The sequence below is a fragment of the Oncorhynchus kisutch genome, unplaced genomic scaffold (genome assembly GCF_002021735.2).
Source record: "Oncorhynchus kisutch isolate 150728-3 unplaced genomic scaffold, Okis_V2 scaffold845, whole genome shotgun sequence".
NCBI lineage: Eukaryota > Metazoa > Chordata > Actinopteri > Salmoniformes > Salmonidae > Oncorhynchus > Oncorhynchus kisutch.
The window spans coordinates 60,126-85,000 of record NW_022262790.1 but is presented as its reverse complement, the minus strand read 5'-3'; the positions used below and the strand labels follow the sequence as shown (position 1 = coordinate 85,000).

Sequence of the window (24,875 nt, the reverse complement as noted above, 5' to 3'; positions counted from 1 at the left end):
TGCAATAGAGAGATGATGAGGATGGCGTGCAATAGAGAGATGAGGAGGATGGCGTGCAATAGAGAGATGAGGAGGAGGGCGTGCAATAGAGAGATGAGGAGGAGGGCGTGCAATAGAGAGATGAGGAGGAGGGCGTGCAATAGAGAGATGAGGAGGGCGTGCAATAGAGATGAGGAGGAGGGCGTGCAATAGAGGGAGAGGAGGAGGGTGTGCAGTAGAGGGAGAGGAGGAGGGTGTGCAGTAGAGGGAGAGGAGGAGGGTGTGCAGTAGAGGGAGAGGAGGAGGGCGTGCAGTAGAGGGAGAGGAGGATGAGGGCGTGCAGTAGAGGGAGAGGAGGAGGAGGGCGTGCAGGAGAGGAGGAGGGCGTGCAGTAGAGAGATGAGGAGGAGGGCGTGCAGTAGAGGGAGAGGAGGAGGGCGTGCAGTAGAGGGAGAGGAGGAGGGCGTGCAGTAGAGGGAGAGGAGGAGGGCGTGCAGTAGAGGGAGAGGAGGAGGGCGTGCAGTAGAGGGAGAGGAGGAGGGCGTGCAGTAGAGGGAGAGGAGGAGGGCGTGCAGTAGAGGGAGAGGAGGGCGGCTTGCAGTAGAGGGAGAGGAGGGCGGCGTGCAGTAGAGGGAGAGGAGGATGGCGTGCAGTAGAGGGAGAGGAGGAGGGCGTGCAGTAGAGGGAGAGGAGGAGGCGTGCAGTAGAGGGAGAGGAGGATGAGGGCGTGCAGTAGAGGGAGAGGAGGATGGCGTGCAGTAGAGGGAGAGGAGGAGGAGGGCATGCAGGAGAGGGAGAGGAGGAGGAGGAGGAGGGCGTGCAGGAGAGGAGGAGGGCGTGCAGTAGAGGGAGAGGAGGAGGGCGTGCAGTAGAGGGAGAGGAGGAGGGCGTGCAGTAGAGGGAGAGGAGGAGGGCGTGCAGTAGAGTGAGAGGAGGAGGACGTGCAGTAGAGGGAGAGGAGGAGGGCGTGCAGTAGAGGGAGAGGAGGAGGAGGGCGTGCAGTAGAGGGAGAGGAGGAGGGCGGCGTGCAGTAGAGGGAGAGGAGGAGGGCGTGCAGTAGAGGGAGAGGAGGAGGGCGTGCAGTAGAGGGAGAGGAGGAGGGCGTGCAGTAGAGGGAGAGGAGGAGGGCGTGCAGTAGAGGGAGAGGAGGAGGGCGTGCAGGAGAGGAGGAGGGCGTGCAGTAGAGGGAGAGGAGGAGGAGGGCGTGCAGTAGAGGGAGAGGAGGAGGGCGTGCAGTAGAGGGAGAGGAGGAGGGCGTGCAGTAGAGGGAGAGGAGGAGGACGTGCAGTAGAGGGAGAGGAGGAGGGCGTGCAGTAGAGGGAGAGGAGGAGGGCGTGCAGTAGAGGGAGAGGAGGAGGGCGGCGTGCAGTAGAGGGAGAGGAGGAGGACGTGCAGTAGAGGGAGAGGAGGAGGGCGGCGTGCAGTAGAGGGAGAGGAGGAGGAGGGCGTGCAATAGAGGGAGTGTGAGAAAGAGAGAGGGTGTGACACTGAGGCAGCAGTGTTTTATGAAGAGCTGTTTTAAGGCCACAGTGGGTGAGGTGTACTGCTGCAGACACTACATGTTAATGTCAAGTCTTCATAGGAAGATGGTAACACCATGATGTCAGCACGAGGAATGGCAATGAGACCACTCCTTCGTCTCTGCTCTACCACCATCCCTCCCTCCCACACATGTACATACATGCACATCAACTGCACACACAAACACTGTATACACACACACACTCGGGCTCCAATAAAAACATGTATCCTGGGAGTGAACCTGGATACACATCCTGTTTTTCTTCATTTCTCAGGCATTTGTCTCCGAGATGTTCTGACATATTTCATCCCTTCTCCATTACCAAGTCAGACTTGACATAAAGTGCATTCAGAAAGTGTTCAGATCCCTTGACTTTTTCCACATTTTGTTATGTTACAGCCTTATTCTAAAATGGATCAAATGTTTTTTTTCTCCCTCATCAATCTACACACAATACCCCATAATGACAAAGCAAAAACTGGTTTTTAGAATATTTTTCAAATGTACAAACAAATGACAAACTGAAATATCACATTTCCATCAGTATTCAGACCCTTTACTCAGTACTTTGTTGAAGCACCTTTGTCAGCGATTACAGACTCAGGTCTTCTTGGTATGACGCTACAGGCTTGACACACCTGTAATTGGGGAGTTTCTTCAATTCTTCTCTGCAGATCCTCTCAAGCTCTGTCAGGTTAGATGGGGAACGTTGCTGCACAGCTATTTTCAGGTCTCTCCAGAGATGTTAAATCGGGTTCAAATCCGGGCTCTGGCTGGGCCACTCAAGGACTTTCAGAGACATGTCTCGAAGCCACTTCTGCGTTGTCTTGGCTGTGTGCTTATGGTTGTTTTTCTGTTGGAAGGTGAACCTTCACCCCAGTCTGAGGTTCTGAGCACTCTGGAGCAGGTTTTCAGGATCTTTCTGTGCTTTACTCAATCTTTCCCTCGATCCTGACTAGTCTTCCAGTCCCTGCCGCTGAAAAACATCCCCACAGCATGATGCTGACACCACCATGCTTCACCGTAAGGATGGTATTGGCCAGATGATGAGCAGTGATTGGTTTCCTCCAGACGTGGCTCTTGGCTTTCAGACCAAAGAGTTCAATCTTGGTTTCATCAGACCAGAGAATCTTGTTTCTCATGGCAAACTCCAAAGCGGGCTGTCATGTGCCTTTTTTACTCAGGAGTGGCTTCCGTCTGGCCACTTTACCATAAAGGCCTGATTGGTGGAGTGCTGCAGATGTTTGTACTTCTGAAAGGTTCTCCCATCTCCAAAGGGGAACTCTGGAGCTCTGTAAGTGACCATCGGGTTCTTGGTCACCTCCCTGACCAAGGCCCTTCTCCCCTGATTGCTCAGTTTGGCTGGGAGGCCAGCTCTAGGAAGAGTCTTCCATTTAAGAATGATGGGAGGCCACTGTGTTCTTGAGGATCTTCAATGCTGCAGACATTTCTTTGGTACCCTTCCCCAGATCTGTGCCTCAACACAATCCTGTCTCTGAGCTCTACAGACAATTCCTTCCATCTCTTGGCTTGGGTTTTGCTCTGACATGCACTGTCAACTGTGAGTACTGATATGGACGTGTGTGTCTTTCCAAATCATGTCCAATCAAGTGAATTTACCACAGGTGGACATCTCAAGGATGATCAATGGAAACAGGATGTACCTGAGCTCAATTTCGAGTCCCATAGCAAAGAGTCTGAATACTTATGTAAATAAGGTATTTCTGTTTAAAAAATATGAAATAGATTTTTAAACTCCTGTTTTTCCATTGTCATTGTGGATTATTGTGTATAGATTGATGAGGACAAGTGCTAGAATCAGGCTGTAACGTAACACATTTTGTAAGAACAGTAAGAACGGTACTGAATACTTCCTGAAAGCATTGTAAGTGCAGTGGAGGACACCACAAATGCCCAAACTCCTCAGCAGTAAACAAACGAACAGAGAAAACAGGACAAGGCCTGTAATTACACTCGCAAAAACATTCCGGTATTTGGTTTTTCCTTTGGAAAAAAATGCGAACAGAGAGCTTTCCGAATACACTGCATGTCCTCCTTCCCCATTACCAAGTCAGACTTGACATATTTCCTCCCTTCCCCATTTACCAAGTCAGACTTGACATATTTCCTCCCTTCCCCATTTACCAAGTCAGACTTGACATATTTCCTCCCTTCCCCATTTACCAAGTCAGACTTGACATATTTCCTCCCTTCCCCATTTACCAAGTCAGACTTGACATATTTCCTCCCTTCCCCATTTACCAAGTCAGACTTGACATATTTCCTCCCTTCCCCATTTACCAAGTCAGACTTGACATATTTCCTCCCTTCCCCATTTACCAAGTCAGACTTGACATATTTCCTCCCTTCCCCATTTACCAAGTCAGACTTGACATATTTCCTCCCTTCCCCATTTACCAAGTCAGACTTGACATATTTCCTCCCTTCCCCATTTACCAAGTCAGACTTGACATATTTCCTCCCTTCCCCATTTACCAAGTCAGACTTGACATATTTCCTCCCTTCCCCATTTAACAAGTCAGACTTGACATATTTCCTCCCTTCCCCATTTAACAAGTCAGACTTGACATATTTCCATCTGGTTTGCAGACAGGAAGGGAATACCTTTAACACTGAATGGCTGAGAGGGACATAACTGTAAACACATACAGACCGTGGGTCCTCATGCTCATGCTGGCAGGGTTCACCAGAGAAGACCATCTGATAAGAACAGTGTGTTTTTATTAACTAGTGATGGTTGTAGCCTGCTGGTTGTGGGTTCAGAGGGAGAGGTCAAGACTTGTCTCTGTGTACAGGACACTTGAGGGATCCAACCCAGTTTTTTTTTTTTGAATTATAAGATGTTAATCCTAGATGTATTGACGTGACTAAGTGGAGCTACACACACACCTCTTTATGTTTATATCATCTCGTATCTATAATTGATTTTCTGTCTGTGCGTCTGCTTTGGCATTTAGATCCATATGAGGTTAGATTACATTTTCTTATTTAAAAGATATGGTAGATGAAACCTTGAAAGCTGGAAGTCATTGAATTTGATCCCAAACAGGCAGGGTTAAGCCTGTCCAAGACCCAGAGTCCCAGAGAGGATAGTTTAGGGGCTAGTGCCCTGCAGTCTCAAGAATGCCAACACAGCCCTCGTTCCTCTCCCCTAGCCCTTCTCAAACACAACTCCTCTACCCCAGTGGAATGCCGACGCGCCTCTTGCCCTCCTCTTGCCCTCCTCTCGCCCCCAAGGCAGCACTAAGCCTCTAATGGATGTTTTCCCTGACACCTTGGTGTGACTGACGTCAGACAGGCCTCTCTCTACAACTGTTCTCATAAACCTCCCTGTTCTTTATCCCACCACCCAGTAGGTAAACACAGACAGAATCATCCCACCACCCAGTAGGTAGACACAGACAGAATCACCCCACCACCCAGTAGGTAGACACAGACAGAATCAGCCCACCACCCAGTAGGTAGACACAGATAGAATCAGCCCACCACCCAGTAGGTAGACACAGACAGAATCATCCCACCACCCAGTAGGTAGACACAGACAGAATCATCCCACCACCCAGTAGGTAGACACAGAATCATCCCACTACCCAGTAGGTAGACACAGACAGAATCAGCCCACCACCCAGTAGGTAGACACAGACAGAATCAGCCCACCACCCAGTAGGTAGACACAGACAGAATCAGCCCACCACCCAGTAGGTAGACACAGACAGAATCAGCCCACCACCCAGTAGGTAGACAGACAGAATCAGCCCACCACCCAGTAGGTAGACACAGACAGAATCATCCCACCACCCAGTAGGTAGACACAGACAGAATCAGCCCACCATCCAGTAGGTAGACACAGACAGAATCAGCCCACCACCCAGTAGGTAGACACAGACAGAATCAGCCCACCATCCAGTAGGTAGACACAGACAGAATCATCCCACCACCCAGTAGGTAGACACAGAATCATCCCACTACCCAGTAGGTAGACACAGACAGAATCATCCCACCACCCAGTAGGTAGACACAGACAGAATCAGCCCACCATCCAGTAGGTAGACACAGACAGAATCATCCCACTACCCAGTAGGTAGACAGACAGACAGAATCATCCCACCACCCAGTAGGTAGACACAGACAGAATCATCCCACTAGCCAGTAGGTAGACACAGACAGAATCATCCCACTAGCCAGTAGGTAGACACAGACAGAATCATCCCACTAGCCAGTAGGTAGACACAGACAGAATCATCCCACTAGCCAGTAGGTAGACACAGACAGAATCATCCCACCACCCAGTACGTAGACACAGACAGAATCATCCCACCACCCAGTAGGTAGACACAGACAGAATCATCCCACCATCCAGTAGGCAATGTTTATCATAGAATAATGTAGCCAGCTACATTTCTACCTTTTTTCTTGAAATTGAGCTTTGCATTTGAACTTTATACCGGAGAAAAACTACACTGGAGGAAATGACCTGCTGGTGATCCAATGACGAGCAAATACACTCCATCTGAGTGGAGAAGTGCAACTGAAGCAGGAAATGACTCCTTTTACATTCATGATTTGGAGCGAATCCTGACTGAAGCTGAGCAGAATTTACAGTAAGAAGCCTTTTAGATTTGCGTTTACATAACGCAGCAAGATGTTTTATCTGCGTCTCATCTTTCCCTTTCTGTGTGAAACGCAGAATCCTGAGTCAACACGACCCCATGCAGGCAGCGGCATACAGTCATACTCCCTCTCTCCAGCTAGGGCCCTGATCACGGACACACCCACATGTAACTGGTGTGAAATGGCTCCCTAGTTAGCGGGGTGCGCGCTAGTAGCGTTTCAATCGGTGACGTAACTCTCTCTGAGACCTTCAAGTAGTTGAGGCTTTTGTGGAGCGATAGGTAATGATGCTTTGAGGGTGACTTGTCGATGAGGGTCCCTGGTTCGAGCCCAGGTAGGGGTGAGGAGAGGGACAGAAACTACACTCTTACGCACACACATGTCAATTATTCCCAGGGCCCTACCCTGCACACTTCAATCATTCCCAGGGCCTTACCCTGCACACTTCAATCATTCCCAGGGCCTTACCCTGCACACTTCAATCATTCCCAGGGCCCTACCCTGCACACTTCAATCATTCCCAGGGCCCTACCCCGCGCATGTCAATCATTCCCAGGGCCCTACCCCGCACACGTCATTCATTCCCAGGGCCCCACCCCCACGCACGTCACTCATTCCCAGGGCCCCACCCCCACGCACGTCACTCATTCCCAGGGCCCCACCCCCACGCACGTCACTCATTCCCAGGGCCCCACCTTGCACACGTCACTCATTCCCAGGGCCCCACCTTGCACACGTCACTCATTCCCAGGGCCCCACCCCCCCACACGTCACTCATTCACAGGGCCCCACCCTGCACACGTCACTCATTCCCAGGGCCCTACCATGCGCACGTCACTCATTCCCAGGGCCCATTCCCCCCCGCACGTCACTCATTCCCAGGGCCCCACCCCCCCGCATGTCACTCATTCCCAGGGCCCCACCCCCCCGCACGTCATTCATTCCCAGGGCCCCACCCCCCCGCACGTCACTCATTCCCAGGGCCCCACCCCCACGCACGTCACTCATTCCCAGGGCCCACCTTGCACACGTCACTCATTCCCAGGGCCCCACCTTGCACACGTCACTCATTCCCAGGGCCCCACCCCCCCACACGTCACTCATTCCCAGGGCCCCACCCTGCACACGTCACTCATTCCCAGGGCCCTACCATGCGCACGTCACTCATTCCCAGGGCCCATTCCCCCCCGCACGTCACTCATTCCCAGGGCCCCACCCCCCCGCATGTCACTCATTCCCAGGGCCCCACCCCCCCGCACGTCATTCATTCCCAGGGCCCCACCCCCCCGCACGTCACTCGTTCCTAGGGTGATGGTAGTGTGAAAGACACGTGTGCATAACCTGAATGTATTACCACTAGGTAATGACTGTGTTCTCAGGATGTGTGAGGCTGGAGAAAGGGGTCAGCGCCTGGGCTTGAAGGTGGGGGACTGTGGGTATGGGAGGAGTGGGTAGGACTGGGCAGTTTACAGTGGAACAAGGCACCGCAGGAATGGAGAAGAGAACTGTGCTGGGATGTTTAGACTGTATGATGTTATGGTAATATTATGGGGGAGAAATGGTAATATCGAAATGTTCTTTCCCTTCTGTTACAGTCATAGCATACAGGGAATGTTCTTTTCCCTTCTGTTACAGTCATAGCATACAGGGAATGTTCTTTCCCCTTCTGTTACAGTCATAGCATACAGGGAATGTTCTTTCCCCTTCTGTTACAGTCATAGCATACAGGGAATGTTCTTTCCCTTTCTGTTACAGTCATAGCATACAGGGAATGTTCTTTTCCCTTCTGTTAGTCATAGCATACAGGGAATGTTCTTTCCCCTTCTGTTACAGTCATAGCATACAGGGAATGTTCTTTCCTAATGCATTTTTCCTTTCTCTATCTCTCTTGCTCTGTCTATCCACGTGTCTTTCTCTTCTATCTCCTCCTTTTCTCTCTTGCTCTGTCTATCCACGTGTCTTTCTCTTCTATCTCCTCCTTTTCTCTCTTGCTCGGTCTATTCACGTCTTTGTTTTTCCCTCGCTTCCTCTTCACAGATTCGCTACATTTCTCAGACGCAGGGTTTGCCTGGGGAGCATCTGTTGAATGTGGGGACAAAATCGGCACGGTTCTTCTGCAGGGAGTCTGACTCCCCCTACTCAGCATGGCGATTGAAAGTAAGAAGGACCCCCCCCCCCCCCAGCACCCTCTCTCAACCATTCCATACACTGACCCCTCTTTCGCTCCTCTCCACCAAAACACACACACCTCCTAGCCCGGCACTGAAAACAAACCTTCATATTATCTCACCATCACCAAACATTCTCCCACCAGAGAAGAAAACGCCAACACAAGCATCCTCTTTTTCACCGCTTGAACCAACTCTGGAGATAAAGGCTGAAGGGATAAACCAAATCCTTATGGTTCTCCCTGTCTCTCTCTCTCTTTCTCCCCCTGTCTCTCTCTCTTTCTCCCCCTGTCTCTCTCTCTCTCTCTCTTTCTCCCCCTGTCTCTCTCTCTTTCTCCCCCTGTCTCTCTCTCTTTCTCCCCCTGTCTCTCTCTTTCTCCCCCTGTCTCTCTCTTTCTCCCCCTGTCTCTCTCTCTTTCTCCCCCTGTCTCTCTCTTTCTCCCCCTGTCTCTCTCTCTCTCTCTTTCTCCCCCTGTCTCTCTCTCTCTCTCCTTCTCCCCCTGTCTCTCTCTCTCTCTCCTTCTCCCCCTGTCTCTCTCTCTCTTTCTCCCATGTCTCTCTCTCTCTCTCTCTCTTTCTCCCCATGTCTCTCTCTCTCTCTCTTTCTCCCCATGTCTCTCTCTCTCTCTCTTTCTCCCCCTGTCTCTCTCTCTCTCTCTCTCCCCCCTGTCTCTCTCTCTCTCTTTCCTCCCCCTGTCTCCTCTCTCTCTTTCTCCCCCTGTCTCTCTCTCTCTCTTTTCCCCCTGTCTCTCTCTCTCTCCTCTTTCCGTCCCCTGGTTCGCTCTCTCTCCTCTCTCTCTCTTTCTCCCCTGTCTCTCTCTCTCTCTCTCTCTCTTTTCCCCCGTCTCTCTCTCCTCTCTCTCTCTTTCTTCCCCCTGTTCTCCCCTCTCTCATCTCTCCTTTTCTCCCTCTCTCTCCTCTCTCTCTCTCTCTTTCTCCCCCTGTCTCTCTCTCTCTCTCTCTCTCTTTCTTCCCCCTGTCTTCTCTCTCCTCTCTCTCTTTCTCTCTCTCTCTCTCTCTCTTTCTCCCCCTGTCCTCTCTCTCTCCTCTCTTTCTCCCCCTGTCTCTCTCTCTCTCTCTCTCTCTCTTTCCTCTCCCCTGTCTTCTCTCTCTCTCTTTCTCCCCCTGTCTCTCTCTCTCTCTCTCTTTCTCCCCCTGTCTCTCTCTCTCTTTCCCCCTGTCTCTCTCTCTCTCTCTTTCTCCCCCTGTCTCTCTCTCTCCTCTCTTTCTTCCCCCTGTCTCTCTCTCTCTCCTCTCTCTCTTTCTCCCCCTGTCCTCTCTCTCTCTTTTCTCCCCCTGTCTCTCTCTCTCTCTTTCTCCCCTGTCTCTCTCTCTCTCTCCCCCTGTCTCTCTCTCTCTCTCTTTCTCCCCCTGTCTCTCTCTCTCTCTCTCTTTCTCCCCTGTCTCTCTCTCTCTCTCTTTCTCCCCTGTCTCTCTCTCTCTCTCTTTCTCCCCCTGTCTCTCTCTCTCCTCTCTTTCTCCCCTGTCTCTCTCTCTCTCTCTTTCTCCCCCTGTCCCTCTCTCTCTTTCTTCTCCCCCTGTCTCTCTCTCTCTCTCTTCTCTCCCCCTGTCTCTCTCTTCTCTCTCTTTCTCCCCCTGTCTCTCTCTCTCTCTCTCTCTCCTCTTCTCCCCCCCCTGTCTCTCTCTCTCTCTCTTTCTCCCCTGTCTCTCTCTCTCTCTCTTTCTCCCCCTGTCTCTCTCTCTCTCTCTTTCTCCCCCTGTCTCTCTCTCTCTCTCTTTCTCCCCCTGTCCCCCTCTCTCTCTCTTTCTCCCCCCCTGTCTCTCTCTTTCTCCCCTGTCCCCCTGTCTCTCTTTCTCCCCCTGTCTCTCTCTTTCTCCCCCTGTCTCTCTCTTTCTCCCCCTGTCTCTCTCTTTCTCCCCCGGTCTCTCTCTTTCTCCCCCGGTCTCTCTCGCTCTCTTTCTCCCCCTGTCTCTCTCTCTCTCTTTCTCCCCGTCTCTCTCTCTCTCTTTCTCTCCCTGTCTCTCTCTCTTTCTCTCCCTGTCTCTCTCTCTTTCTCTCCCTGTCTCTCTCTCTTTCTCCCCCTGTCTCTCTCTCTTTCTCCCCCTGTCTCTCTCTCTTTCTCCCCCTCTCTCTCCCTCTCTCTCTTTCTCCCCCTGTCTCTCTCTTTCTCCCCCTGTCTCTCTCCAGTCGACTGATGAGCATGAGACCGAGACGGGGATGAAATCGAAGGAAGCAAGGAAGTACATCTTCAACTGTTTGGATGACATGGCGCACGTAAGTCTTGTTCCACAGGATGTGGACACCTTCAGCTGGTCTAACTAGACTGTGTTGATGAGTCTCTACTCAGGAAGCTTATGGTTAGATGATGTAGGTCTGAGAGAGAGGAAGTTCACCTTCAGCTGTTCTAACTAGACCGTGTTGATGAGTCTCTACTCAGGAAGCCCATGGTCAGATGGTTAGATGACATGGGGCCGTAGGTCTGAGAGAGAAGAAGTTCACCTTCAGCTGTTCTAACTAGACCGTGTTGATGAGTCCCTACTCAGGAAGCCCATGGTCAGATGGTTAGATGACATGGGGCCGTAGGTCTGAGAGAGAGGAAGTTCACCTTCAGCTGTTTGACTGAAGAAGCTAGAACATGTACGTACATCTCATTGCTGGAAAAACCCCATTCTCACATCTCTAGTCATATGCTAAGTGACATGCTAAGGTTCAGCACCCAACACTTAGTTTGAAAGTCAAGCCTCGGGTGAAACCACAGCTGGAAATTCCCTGACAATGAGATCATGGGTTGAACATTTCCCTGCTGATGACGTAGAGGCGGGGGACGGGGACGGGGGGGGGGGGAGATGACGTGGAGGCGGGGGGATGACGTAGAGGCGGGGGGGGGGGGGGGGTGACGTAGAGACTGGGGGGGACGTAGATGTGTAGAGACGGGGGGATGTAGAATGCTGTAGATATGAAAAATGCCTCATCGTTCTCACGTTCCACTTTTCACAATGGTTGGTTTGATGTTTTCACATTTGATAAACTTCTGCAAAATGTATTTTTAATTTAGGAAAGGATTATTCCAGCATTGTGACTGTTTATACTGTTTGTCCCTTAACCAAGTCTCCCTTGACTTGTAAAGCTGGTTTAAAACTTCCTGAGGCTCCAGAGGTAATGGACACAAACACTGGGAAAGATAACAGATGACCAGTTCTCCTGAGCCCTGACCTGCCTCTCTCTCCCAGGTCAACTTGGTGATGAATCTGGAAGGTAGTGACCTGTTGGCAGAGAAGGTGGACCGAAGAGAGTTTGTAGGCCTGCTGAAGAGGATGTTGTGGATCGATGCTGAGAAGAGGATCGCCCCCGCGGAGGCGCTCAGCCACTCCTTTATGTCCATGCAACACCTGCTCGACTTCCCCCATAGCAACCAGTGAGTTTCCCCCACTGTCTTTCAGACGGGTTGACCTTTTCGTAGAGAAGAGACATGATGAAACATTTAGTTATTTGTAAAAGAAGGACAAGCATAAAGAATAGCTGAGGCCTCTGCTGTACTGTGATGAAAATAACTCCAACCCCCTCCTTTCCTCTCTCCATCAGTGTCAAATCATGTTTCCACATTATGGACGTTACCCGCTCTCGTCCCGGTCCTTACGACACGCTCAACCGGAACAAAGCCCCCTTCATCAGACCGGTGACCACCACCACCACCACAGTTAACCTGACCGGGCCCTTCAGCAAGATGGCCGCCATCCACAACCAAGTAAGTAGCTTCACCACATCAATACAGTAGCCGTCACATGGAGTGAAAGATTTCCGTTTATATGAATAGATGGCTATATGACAATGTACCACTGCTAGAGGTGTTAGACTGTATATTAGATTTGAATGGAGACAGTTTTATCAGACAAGTCTTCATTTGAGAAACAGCTAGACCAAGGCGTGTTTTCCCCTGACCCAGACCTCCAGATGGTCGGAGTGGATGACATGGGACTTTATCGCCCCCCTCGTCCTGACGTGGAACTGTAGCCGTTCACCTTCGCTGTCGTGGCAACGCCAGGACGTTACGTAGGCTATGTCATGGCAACAGCGCGGATGCGTTGTGTTGCTGAGGAGAGAGATGGTTGAAGTTTGGAGCCATCTGATCCTATTAGACAGATGGGTTCAACTGGCCTCATACTGTCATGTTTTCACTTTGTTATTCTAAATACCATCCAGCTATTTCTGGAAATACAAGTCCATCTTAGTCAACACATTAGAAGTCCATTCTCATATCAACTGTTGGTACAATGTGAAGGTGATGGCGTCTGAACCTCATATACCACAAACCCAATTGAATCAAGTTGATATATCGACACATCCTTAATTCTAGTGCATTTGTGTTCAGTATTTACCCCTGGGGGGGAAACAGAATGGGTGGTCTCTAGGAAAGCCTTGTGTGTGTAAAACACATCCGCTCTGATGTAGGTGAACTTTGATTGGTTCCAGTTACAGGAAGTATTTGGTGGGAAAATGCACCAGATCTCCCAGTATTCACCTCTCAGAATGCTTTGTGTTGACTGTCATGTGTATGGGGGGGCCGGTCCCTGTTCTGGGTGGACTTTTTTATTGGACTTTCCAGACCTTTGATCATGTTGGATTCAGCCCTGGTCTAATTCCCTGGATTCAATATTGTAGGCCCGGGCACAAGAGGTCAGAGCAGTGACCTCTGAACCACAGGCACAGGCTCCTGCTCTGTTCTTTATTTATTCATAAAGTGTCGGAGTAGGACTGCTGATCTAGGATCAGTTTTGCCTTTTAAATGATTTAATAATAAGATTATATGGACAGATCCTAGATCTGTACTCTTACTCTGATATGCTTGGTGCATACAGCACTGCTGTTTGGCTCAGACTCCAGACAGGCAGGTCGCCATCTACTGGGGATGTGAGGCTAATGCGGATTATATGTTGGAATCTGTCAAAACTTACACTAGGAGGTTTTTAATTATGGAGAGTCAAAGTTTTGGTATTGTTTTCCTTATTTTCTTCTCAAACACTTTCTTTATGAAAATAGTAATTGAGGCCACAATTCCCCTTATGTTGTGCTGATGAAATCCCTGTTGATTGACCGTCTGTGTTGATCTAACCCATTAGTTTCTGTAGTAGATGTCAGGGGGTTCATGTCTGTGTTGATCTAACCCATTAGTTTCTGTAGTAGATGTCAGGGGGGCTCATGTCTCTGTGTTGATCTAACCCATTAGTTTCTGTAGTAGATGTCAGGGGGCTCATGTCTCTGTGTTGATCTAACCCATTAGTTTCTGTAGTAGATGTCAGGGGGGCTCATGTCTCTGTGTTGATCTAACCCATTAGTTTCTGTAGTAGATGTCAGGGGGCTCATGTCTCTGTGTTGATCTAACCCATTAGTTTCTGTAGTAGATGTCAGGGGGCTCATGTCTCTGTATTGATCTAACCCATTAGTTTCTGTAGTAGATGTCAGGGGGCTCATGTCTCTGTGTTGATCTAACCCATTAGTTTCTGTAGTAGATGTCAGGGGGCTCATGTCTCTGTGTTGATCTAACCCATTAGTTTCTGTAGTAGATGTCAGGGGGCTCATGTCTCTGTGTTGATCTAACCCATTAGTTTCTGTAGTAGATGTCAGGGGGCTCATGTCTCTGTGTTGATCTAACCCATTCGTTTCTGTAGTAGATGTCAGGGGGCTCATGTCTCTGTGTTGATCTAACCCATTCGTTTCTGTAGTAGATGTCAGGGGGCTCATGTCTCTGTGTTGATCTAACCCATTAGTTTCTGTAGTAGATGTCAGGGGGCTCATGTCTCTGTGTTGATCTAACCCATTAGTTTCTGTAGTAGATGTCAGGGGGCTCATGTCTCTGTCTTGTCTTCAGGCTTTAGCCCCCTCGGCCCCCTCAGTGATGCACCCTGGGATACCGCTCCAAACAGGAAATGGCCAGTTTGGCTGCAGCGACTCATTTCAACAGGCACTCATCCTGTGCCCCCCAACGATGCAGGGTATGACTTCTTAATCTTCTCCTCTTTCTCCCCCCTTCTCTCTTTCTCCTCCCCCCTCCTCACTTCTCTCTTTCTCCTCCCCCCTCCTCACTTCTCTCTTTCTCCTCCCCCCTCCTCTCTTCTCTCCTCCCCCCTCCTCTCTTCTCTCTTTCTCCTCCCCCCTCCTCTCTTCTCTCCTCCCCCCTCCTCTCTTCTCTCTTTCTCCCCTCCTTCTCACTTCTCTCTTTCTCCTCCCCCCTCCTCTCTTCTCTCTTTCTCCCCCCTCTCTTCTCTCTCTCCCCCCCCCCTCTCTTCCTCCCTCCTTTCCATCCACCTCTATAGCAAAATCTACTGACTTGGACTTACTGTGGAACACATGTTTCCCTTTCCGGTCCTCCAGGAATCCCCACTAACGCAGCCAAGCCTCAGGGCTTCTCCGTACGCATGGAGACTGCTGTGCCTCTGGTCACCCAAGCTCCCTCCATCCAGCCCCTACAGATCAGACCTGGGCTCATCACACAGGTAACGAGAAGAGAGGGGGGAGCGGGAGAGCGAGTCCCTAGTATTCGGGCTAGTGTGTGATTGAGTGATTCAGACCAACAGTGAAACTGACAGAGAATCAGCAAGACACATCCTGGATGCATTTGTGCTGGGGATGTTTTGAATCTATTCAACTTAACCCAACCCCTCTGAATCAGAGAGGTGCGGGGGGCTGCCTTAATCCTCATCCATGTCTCCGGCACCCGGGGAACAGTGGGTTAACTGCCTTGTTCAGCGGCAGAACTACAGATTTTTACCTTGTCACCTCGGGGATTCGATCCAGCAATCTTTCAGTTACTGGCCTAACGCTCTAACCACTAGGCTACCTGCCCCTCTATACCACGGAATGAATAAGTTTAGATAGCTATAGAAACCATGGAAACGGTGTTCCTCTCCCTTGCAGCAGACCTGGTCTAACCGCCCCCAGCAGATCCTGGTGCCCGCCTGGCAGCAGGTGACTTCAATGGCGCCCCCACCAGCCACCATGGCGTCTGACACTGTGGCAGGCCCACAGAGACTGGGAGAATGGGGGTGAGTGCTGTCTGTCAGCTGTTGACTGTCTGTGCTCTTTAGCGACCGTCAGTGACTAATTCATTTTTTTTCTCCGTAGGGAGCCAATAGGGAAGCTCCAAATGAATTTTTTGAAACTGCATTGTCTGTCAGTCTGTTTTGTTGCTATGCTCTACCCTTGACAAGGACTTCTCTGAGAATATAGGACACAGTGTGATGGCTGTCTGGCAAACTGATGGAGAATGAGTCACATGCCTCTCCTTTGAAGCAGGCGAGTGAGATCAGTCAGTTAAGTCTCTAATATAGATAATAACCTTTGGCTCGTTACCCCGTATTGTCATTTGCAGGAAGGTGCGTCCCCATGGCAACCAATACAGCTCTATGATGCCCCACCACCATCAGCCGTTCTTAACCAACCAGATGACCATGTCTGCCCACCAGCCAATCAGCATAGGCATCGCACACGTGGTGTGGCCACAGCCCTCTGCAAACAAGAGAAACAAGCCCTGCTTTAACAGGTAAACACACACGCGCTCACGCACGTACACACACACACACACACACACACACACACACACACACACACACACACACACACACGATCTGATCATTAAAAAAAACTTCCCGTCATTTATTTCTCTCTAGAGGCAGCAATTTCACCTACAACACCAACACCCAAAACTCAGTATGCCAGTCCCCAAAGATGGCCGACACCACGAGGAATGTCCCAGAGGATAGATTCCCAGAGGCGGGGCGAGCTGCACAGCTGGAACCTGAACCGGAGCAGGTGGAGGAGCCTAGCTGCTGTAAGGCAGGTTCAGACTCTGAAGAGCAGTCTGTCTCTTATAAGCAGCGGCAGGCCATGGTGATGTCTGATCTGGCCAGCCCCACTGTTACTGTCATTAGTATCAGCAGTGATGAGGAAGAGGAGGAGGAAGAGAGAACACGGAGACACTCACTGGGGGAGTAAGTAACTCTCAAGCTCCTCCACAATCGGTCTCTTCAAATATCCACTACAGTCCACAATCGGTCTCTTCAAATATCCACTACAGTCCACAATCGGTCTCTTCAAATATCCACTACAGTCCACAATCGGTCTCTTCAAATATCCACTACAGTCCACAATCGGTCTCTTCAAATATCCACTACAGTCCACAATCGGTCTCTTCAAATATCCACTACAGTCCACAATCGGTCTCTTCAAATATCCACTACAGTCCACAATCGGTCTCTTCAAATATCCACTACAGTCCACAATCGGTCTCTTCAAATATCCACTACAGTCCACAATCGGTCTCTTCAAATACCCACTACAGTCCACAATCGGTCTCTTCAAATATCCACTACAGTCCACAATCGGTCTCTTCAAATATCCACTACAGTCCACAATCGGTCTCTTCAAATATCCACTACAGCCCACAATCGGTCTCTTCAAATATCCACTACAGCCCACAATCGGTCTCTTCAAATATCCACTACAGTCCACAATCGGCCTCTTCAAATATCCACTACAGTCCACAATCGGCCTCTTCAAATATCCACTACAGTCCACAATCGGCCTCTTCAAATATCCACTACAGTCCACAATCGGTCTCTTCAAATATCCACTACAGTCCACAATCGGTCTCTTCAAATATCCACTACAGTCCACAATCGGCCTCTTCAAATATCCACTACAGTCCACAATCGGTCTCTTCAAATATCCACCACAGTCCACAATCGGCCTCTTCAAATATCCACCACAGTCCACAATCGGCCTCTTCAAATATCCACTACAGTCCACAATCGGCCTCTTCAAATATCCACCACAGTCCACAATCGGCCTCTTCAAATATATCGAAGTCATTATCGTCTCAAACTCTGTATGTAACTTGTAACTAAACCCCCCCCCCCTTTCTTTCTCTTTCTCTCCCCCTCCCCCCAGGTGTAAGGGCAGTGCTGAGTGTGAGGCGTGTCAGAGCACAGTGAGTATGGAGAGAGTATGTTCCCTCAGCAGTCCAGACAGCACCCTCAGCACCAGCTCCTCTGCCTCAGCCCAGTCCAGCACCTCACCCTGCAAACGCCCCAACAGGTATGACCCAAATGACAACAGCCGCACACAAACATGTTGGGCCCTAACCTAAATGTTGCACCTACACCTGTCATACAGTGTGATTGCTCTTGTCTGTTACAGTATAGAATGTATAATCTCTGTGTGTGATTGCTCCGGTCTGTTACAGTATAGAATGTATACTCTCTGTGTGTGATTGCTCTTGTCTGTTACAGTATAGAATGTATACTCTCTGTGTGTGATTGCTCTTGTCTGTTACAGTATAGAATGTATAATCTCTGTGTGTGTGATTGCTCTGGTCTGTTACAGTATGTCAGATGACGAGCAGGAGAGTGGTTGTGACATTGTGGACGGCTCGCCTTCCTCCGACTCCTCTGGCCCTAGCAACAGCCCCTTCACCGAACAACGCTACATCGCCGATGGCAACCAGAACCGCGGGCCCCGTGTAGCGTGCGTCGCCCCGGTAACGGAGCCCAGAAAGCCGGCGGTGCGCACCATGGTGGTGCCGCCAATGAGGTTGCAGAATAACAACCCCCACCCACACATCAACGAGACGCTAGGCAACACCAGTAAGCATCTAACACACACACACCTGATTCACCCACAGGAAACAGACAACCGGCTGATTCACCCTAGACGTACACTTGACACACCTGGTTCACACAGCCCTATGGTTGAACAAACAGGTTCAGTAGTCATGAACAGGGGGCCACAGTTCTATCATCATATGTAACCACAACAGACACACCTTGCCCAGGGCAGACAGGGCAACAGAAAACCCAGCAGGTCACACACAGTAACACACTGGAACCTGGAACCCAGTAGTAACCTTAATCTGTCAGGATTGTCAGTGATCAGACACACAGGGTCACAGCGGGTCACACACAGTAACACACTGGAACCTGGAACCCAGTAGTAACCTTAATCTGTCAGGATTGTCAGTGATCAGACACACAGGGTCACAGCGGGTCACACACAGTACACACTGGAACCTGGAACCCAGTAGTAACCTTAATCTGTCAGGATTGTCAGTGATCAGACACACACGGACACAGGGCTAGCAGGGTCACAGCAGGTCACACACAGTAACACACTGGAACCTGGAACCCAGTAGTAACCTTAATCTGTCAGGATTGTCAGTGATCAGACACACACGGACACAGGGCTAACAGGGTCACAGCGGGTCAGATACCTCGTCACTGCTGATGATGTCTGCTCCACAGGTCACATGGTGTGGGATTACTCCTCGTTTATAGGGCACAGAGGTACTCGCAGGTGATTATGGCTGCAGCCCTGACCTCTCACCTCAGACCTCTTGGCTTCGGCCTCTGGAGTGGACTTGTGTTTCCTGTACACTGTCTAATCTGGTTGCAGCTGGCTTCTTGTTGACAGCCCTTTCTTTGAATCTATCCTTTATTCTACCTGTGTGGATCTGGAGCTTATGAAGCTACGTATGACAGGCTTAACATCCCCTGGAACGCTTTACAGCCTGACTTAGGCCTTCATAGACATGGATGACAACCAGACACGCACACATGCGCCACATTGTGTTCGCTGGCTGTCATGAACACCTAGATGTTTATGAATGTGTTCGTGGGGTGTTACCGAGGGGTTATGTATGTCATATGTAGGCTTCATAACAGCTGTGGTCTTCTCCCTCTGTTCCTGGGGCTGGGCTTTTTTAAGGTCCCTGTTTATAGGTCATTTATAAATCCTCAGTGAAAATCACACTGTCTCCTATGGCCTCATGTCCCAGCCAGGCCCCTCCCATAGCTGACATTCAGAAACACTCCCCAGCTAAAGCCCACAGAAAAGGCCACAATTTGCTATTCTAGTGCTACTAGGGGGGTATTAATAGCCAATGGTATGACCCCCACTATGAATACGAACCAGCTTACTTACCCATTTGGCTTCCATCCCTTCACAAGATCCCAGATCAGTTCTAGTCTATTTATAAACAGCCACATGATGCTTGGGGAACAGATGGCACTTGTTAAAGAGCTGTGTTTGGTCAAACCCAGTGGAAGTCAGTGATGAGCATGCAACATCTCTACTGTCACAATGACTGATGGATACTACAGTCAGGGTTTAACTCTACTGTCTGTCTCTGTGGGTTGATGCTGCTGCCCTGTCATGATGTCTGTGTTTGAACTCATCCCTCTCTTTCATTTCCCCCCCATCTCTCTCGTTGTCTCGCTCTCTGTTTCTATTTTCCTTCCAGTCTTAGAGTCTTTCCAGTTCAAAGGGCGAGGTATCCCGGGCCGTCAACCGCACCACTCCATCCCCCTCCTCAACCGGCCACAGAAGATCACTGCATTCCAGCACCAGCAACAGCAGCCCATGGGCTTTGGACAGGTCAGCACGCGCACACACACGCACGCACACATGCGCGTGCACACACACACACACACACGCACACACACACACACACACACATGTAATATGTGTATGATATCTAACCATCCCTCTTTCTCTCCATTTCCAGCTCCAGCATTACGGCTCCTGCCACCAGGAATGGAATGGAAACTATGCCCACCGGCGCCCGCAGGCTTACATCCCCCCCACTATGCATGGGCACTCCTTTACCCTACCCCACGGCAGCCCCAACCACACTTCAGGCCCCCGCCATCACCCCCACGGCCAGCATACTCTTCTGTCCTACCCCCCCCCTGGGCCCCTGGTCACAGCAGCCCCTGTGGCCCACATCCTGGCCTCCCCCGGGGCTTCACGGCCCGTCCTGCAGCCCGCCTACAGCATCTCTCACCCGGGTGGTATCGTCCACCAGGTCACTGTGGGCATCAACCCCCGGCTGCTGCCCTCGCCCACTATCCACCCCCAGGGCCAGTTCAAGGCCCTCTTCCCCCCGCATCCCTACATGGCCTCGCCTGCCTACGCCACCTTCCCTCTCAGCCCCACCAAACTCAACCAGTACCCCTACATCTGACAAGGTGCCGGAGCGGCCCACCCTCCAGATGCACCTCGCGCCCCCCGGGGGCCAAGCGAGCAGGAGGGGCCGCCTTCTCAGAATACACAACAAACAACCACAACATGGTTTTCATGTCCAGAGCCATGGCACAACCACAGAGAAACAAGCTATTTTTATCAATCATGTAGACTTGGGTGCAATTGAAATATGAGCTATAAAAAATGTAATCACAAAGTTTGGGTGGAGGATGGAGAAATGGAGGATGAGGAGGGGGGCAAGGAAGGAAGGAAGGATGGAAGGATGGAATGATTGAATGTAGATAAGTAACTCACTCTCTGTGTTTTGCACATTTAATATACCTTCACATTAGCTCTTCTACCAATACTCCTCAAAAAACAGGTGACTAATCGGGTGGCGTTGCTAGGTCAGACCTTATCCCAGCTATTTTTCTATATTGCCTTCTGAACGTGTGCAAGACACATCCACATTTGTAAAGCCATCCCAGTCTCTAGCTCGATAGGCCGACAGGTGCACATGTTGTCCACGGTGTGTGTCGTACCGCGTTTGAAGTATTTGTACCTTTTCTCAGTGTCTTTGGTGTTTTAAAAATGTGGAGTCACTTAACCGATTTAAAGTAGGGTTGTTGCTCCTCAAGCTGCATGTGATCTTGCATGAGCAGATCAAAATGTAAACAGGAAGTTGATACGTTAGACGTCGCTCTTGTTGTTGGCGTCACGAGACTCGCTGCATCGTATACTTGTCCCCAGCCATAGTGCCTTATATATTTGAGGTGGTTGATGTTACTACTTATATATAAATATATCCATGAATACATTAATGTACTGGACTGCAGCACTTGAAGGTCCTACCAGTCCATGCATCCTGTGTGTGGATTTATATCCATGAATACATTAATGTACTGGACTGCAGCACTTGAAGGTCCTACCAGTCCATGCATCCTGTGTGTGGATTTATATCCATGAATACATTAATGTACTGGACTGCAGCACTTGAAGGTCCTACCAGTCCATGCATCCTGTGTGTGGATTTATATCCATGAATACATTAATGTACTGGACTGCAGCACTTGAAGGTCCTACCAGTCCATGCATCCTGTGTGTGGATATATATCCCTGCACAGCCTGCATGGACGTGAGGTATCGCTGATAGCGGTGCTTATGGTTTGGATTCGGTGTATATTTCAGTGTGTAGTGAGTTACTCTTTTGTTCCTTAGAGAAGGACGACGTGCTTTGCTGTAGCAGATGCTCGCTGGTCCGTTATTAAATGCTCCTTTTCTGTCATCGTCCTCCCCCTGAATGAACTAGTGGACAAAGAGCAAGCATTGAATATTTGCTTAATATTTCATAATCAATTTCTATTTAGTGAAACTCTTACTACTAACAGTATTTGTACTGTTCGATGAAACTGCAATACAATCTCTAAATAGACGTTGATTTGTATTTTTTTGTCTTTGTATTTAAAAAAAGAGACGTGTTTGAGTTTGTTTTTCTGTTTTCTATCTGCGTTACCAGTGTGGTGGGCTTTGACTAGCTGAGGACGACATGCTAATTCATTAACAGTATGGATTCTTCTAAGCCTGAGCAGACCATGCAGTATTGGACACACACACACACATACATACACACACATATATATACATATACATGAGCTAGTCTACTTAGTGCAGACGCTTAATAAGGTGTGAGTTTGTCGCGTGCAATTCTCTCATTTATGCATGTGACAAAGTTAACTTTTTTCCCTTTACATTATACCATTTGTTTAAGGTTTATTGGTGTTGACTGCTTATTTTCTACATTCCGTCAGGGAGAATATATATATATATATGCTGTGTTTTTGCTAGTTATGTGCGTTAAGTTTTTTGTCTTTTCAAATGAAGTTGCTTGTGCAGCACCAAAGACTGTAATTCATTTCCTGAGCAAGGTAGCTAGATATATTCTGTTTTTACACAATAGACCTCTTATCTAGTATACTATAGTCGTAGAGCTGGGGTTACATCTCAAAAAATGGTATTTAAAAATATATAAAAACATTTATAATACATGGCTGAGGTTATGTTGAGCTTTTTCCGGCGATTTCAATAAGCCAAGACATTTTTGTTGAATGTATCATAGATACGCTGCTATATGATCCACAGCTGTGAAATTAGCTGAATTAGTTCAAAACTAGCGTTCCTATTTTTGTATAGGTCCCTAATGATCTGAAATAGAAGTGGTTTTGATTTTTGTGGGTTTTTCTGCGTTCATGTTTGAAGCGTCATTGTAACTACTGTATTGCTGATGGACGTTAGTTGCATTCGTTCTGGTTTTGGGGGTCTGGGTGTTTTTGCAGTATTTTATCCTTATTAACCGTTTTGGGCTCGTCACTGCATATAAATGGATGTATCGATGTCATTTCATTTTTGTATGTTTTCATATTGCCGTTTTGTAAACATGTAAAACTATAGCTTGCAAGATTGATTTAACTTTCTTCATTATGGTAGTAATTTGAGTATACAGTTATAATAGCGTCTGTTATGTATGGCAGGAGCACTGTGAGGTAGCAGGACACTCAATGGAAGGCTTACAGTATGTAACATGTTATCCCCAAGTCACACCACTAACAACCTGTCAGTAGTCTGCTAGTAAGGGGTTGTCGTATTGACTCCTCATGGTCCCGCGGGGAATTGAACACAAAATATGTCTCATTTAGCCCAAAGTGTTTGTTCCCATTCAATATTTTATCACTTTAAATGATTATTTCCTTTTAAAATATGGATTTTACGCAAACATTTATATCTGTTCAGTATTGTCACTGTCTGTGACATGAGTGGTTCCCATTTCTACATTGGTTCCATATTGGAATAATCTGCCTTCTGTTTGTTTAGGAGGTTTCTCCATTGTATCGCTCTCCCCTTTAGAAGTGTCTCATAACAGAGTGGTGTTTATCAATGGAAGTCTCTGGGCATATATGTTCTGTACTGATGTTCAGACAGTGTGAGCAGCACTGTGCTTGTGCCTTGAGAATCAGAGGGTCAGCGAAATAGGGACAGGGACGATGTTAGTCCCTTATACGGTAACAGTACCCCTCTCCTCTACCTGCTCTGTGTTGGAGGGGGAGGAGGGGTTGAGGATCTAACAAAAATCCATCTTGCAGAATGAAGTTAGTAATGAGTTAGTAATGAGTTAGTAATGAGTTAGTAAATGGCCACTTGACCAAAAATCACCTACAGAAAATGGAGCGTTTCACACCCGGACTGTCATTCAACCTCTCATACCAGGGATTAGGAAAAGACTTGTTTGATGAGCGTTGTCATGACAGTAGTGTAGAAGGCATATGTGTTTAATAGATATAGGCCAACAAAGTTTCTCACACACACACACACACACACTCTCACTCTCACACACTCACACACACTCACACACACCGAGAGGCTCTTTGAGTGACGTGCTGATTTAACAGTCCTCTCGATAGTCACTCTTGTTGAACAGTAAATGCAATACTTTAACGTTATGGTCTTTGTACCACCAAGTGTTCTTACATCTCCTCCTGCCAGCTCCGATACTGTGCATATACACCACCGAGTCAGCTGCACTAATCTGTGGGGAAATACTGACTCCAAGTCTGTCATTTTCACCATTGTCAATAGACTAAACACCTTGCAACCATGACAGTCAGAACCAGTGGATAACACATGGTGGACTCATTGTCAATAGACCAAACACCTTGCAACCATGACAGTCAGAACCAGTGGATAACACATGGTGGACTCATTGTAGGACTGAGTAGTTAAGGAGAACTCTGAACTGAGTCCAGAGGACTTCTAGACTTTAACCACAAACTGTTGCTGTTCACAAAGGGCTGATTGACCAAACAGAGTCTGTTAATATAAGACGCTAGAGAATTGCTCTGGAATAGATATTTAGTTTGCGGTGTGTTAAGGAGCTCTCTGGAGATTATTGTGGCACCACTTGAAATTCACTACTCTTGAGGAGCGTAAGGTATTACACATTTCAACACCAAAATATTGCCGGACAGGTGTTTTATCAACCATGTTTTCAGTTTCATGCTTTTGTTATGACATCTTTAATTTAGGTAAAAAGCTGAAATTACGACAAGGCATGAACTTGGCAGACCTGGAGTGCTTGATATGTGTGTTCCAGTGATATAAGCATGTTAACTGTAACTTTATTCCTGTGTAATGGTATTCACCAGCAATGCGCCTGCACAAACTCTCCCACACTTAAAAACAAAGATGGATACAAAGTATGATCCTAGACTGTTTGTATTTCTCCAGTTATAACTCCATATGACAACTACTGGACACATGAAAGAACCGTTTTCAGAGAACTCGTACAACATGTTTGAGATGAAACGTAACAACAGAAGACATAGCAGTTTGTAAAATGATCCGTATGATTCATTGCTGATTTTGAAGAATCCTCTAATCTGGTTGTGAAGATGTTGATTCAGGGTCTATGTGTTCGTTCAATGTGTTACTGTGTTACACTTCAATATTTACTATTTGGTTTCCATCAGTTCTCAACTTGTATTCTCCTTTTTGGGCGTTCTGGTCGACTGTGTCCGTTCAAAGTTAAATTCATGCTGCAACTTATAGA

The 24,875-nt window shown here is 48.6% G+C and overlaps 1 protein-coding gene across 3 annotated transcripts in view; it reads left to right on the top strand.

Annotated features, from left to right (window-relative positions):
• The window catches only part of hipk3b (homeodomain interacting protein kinase 3b), a 71,107-nt gene extending 46,313 nt beyond the window's left edge, over positions 1–24,794 (top strand). Inside the window, exons 4-16 of one of the 3 annotated variants that reach the window (XM_031816644.1) lie at positions 8,171–8,290; positions 10,451–10,537; positions 11,494–11,678; positions 11,846–12,008; positions 14,130–14,253; positions 14,633–14,754; positions 15,179–15,303; positions 15,630–15,800; positions 15,928–16,248; positions 17,207–17,353; positions 17,642–17,901; positions 19,554–19,687; positions 19,818–24,794. In XM_031816644.1, coding sequence (XP_031672504.1) covers positions 8,171–8,290; positions 10,451–10,537; positions 11,494–11,678; positions 11,846–12,008; positions 14,130–14,253; positions 14,633–14,754; positions 15,179–15,303; positions 15,630–15,800; positions 15,928–16,248; positions 17,207–17,353; positions 17,642–17,901; positions 19,554–19,687; positions 19,818–20,276 — 2,418 coding nt within the window. In that variant the 3' untranslated portion in view covers positions 20,277–24,794. Of the gene's footprint in view, positions 1–8,170; positions 8,291–10,450; positions 10,538–11,493; positions 11,679–11,845; positions 12,009–14,129; positions 14,254–14,574; positions 14,755–15,175; positions 15,304–15,629; positions 15,801–15,927; positions 16,249–17,206; positions 17,354–17,641; positions 17,902–19,553; positions 19,688–19,817 lie in introns of all 3 variants that reach the window. The other 2 variants (XM_031816643.1, XM_031816645.1) reach the window with 2 other exon arrangements.
• The last annotated feature ends 81 nt before the right edge of the window (positions 24,795–24,875 follow it).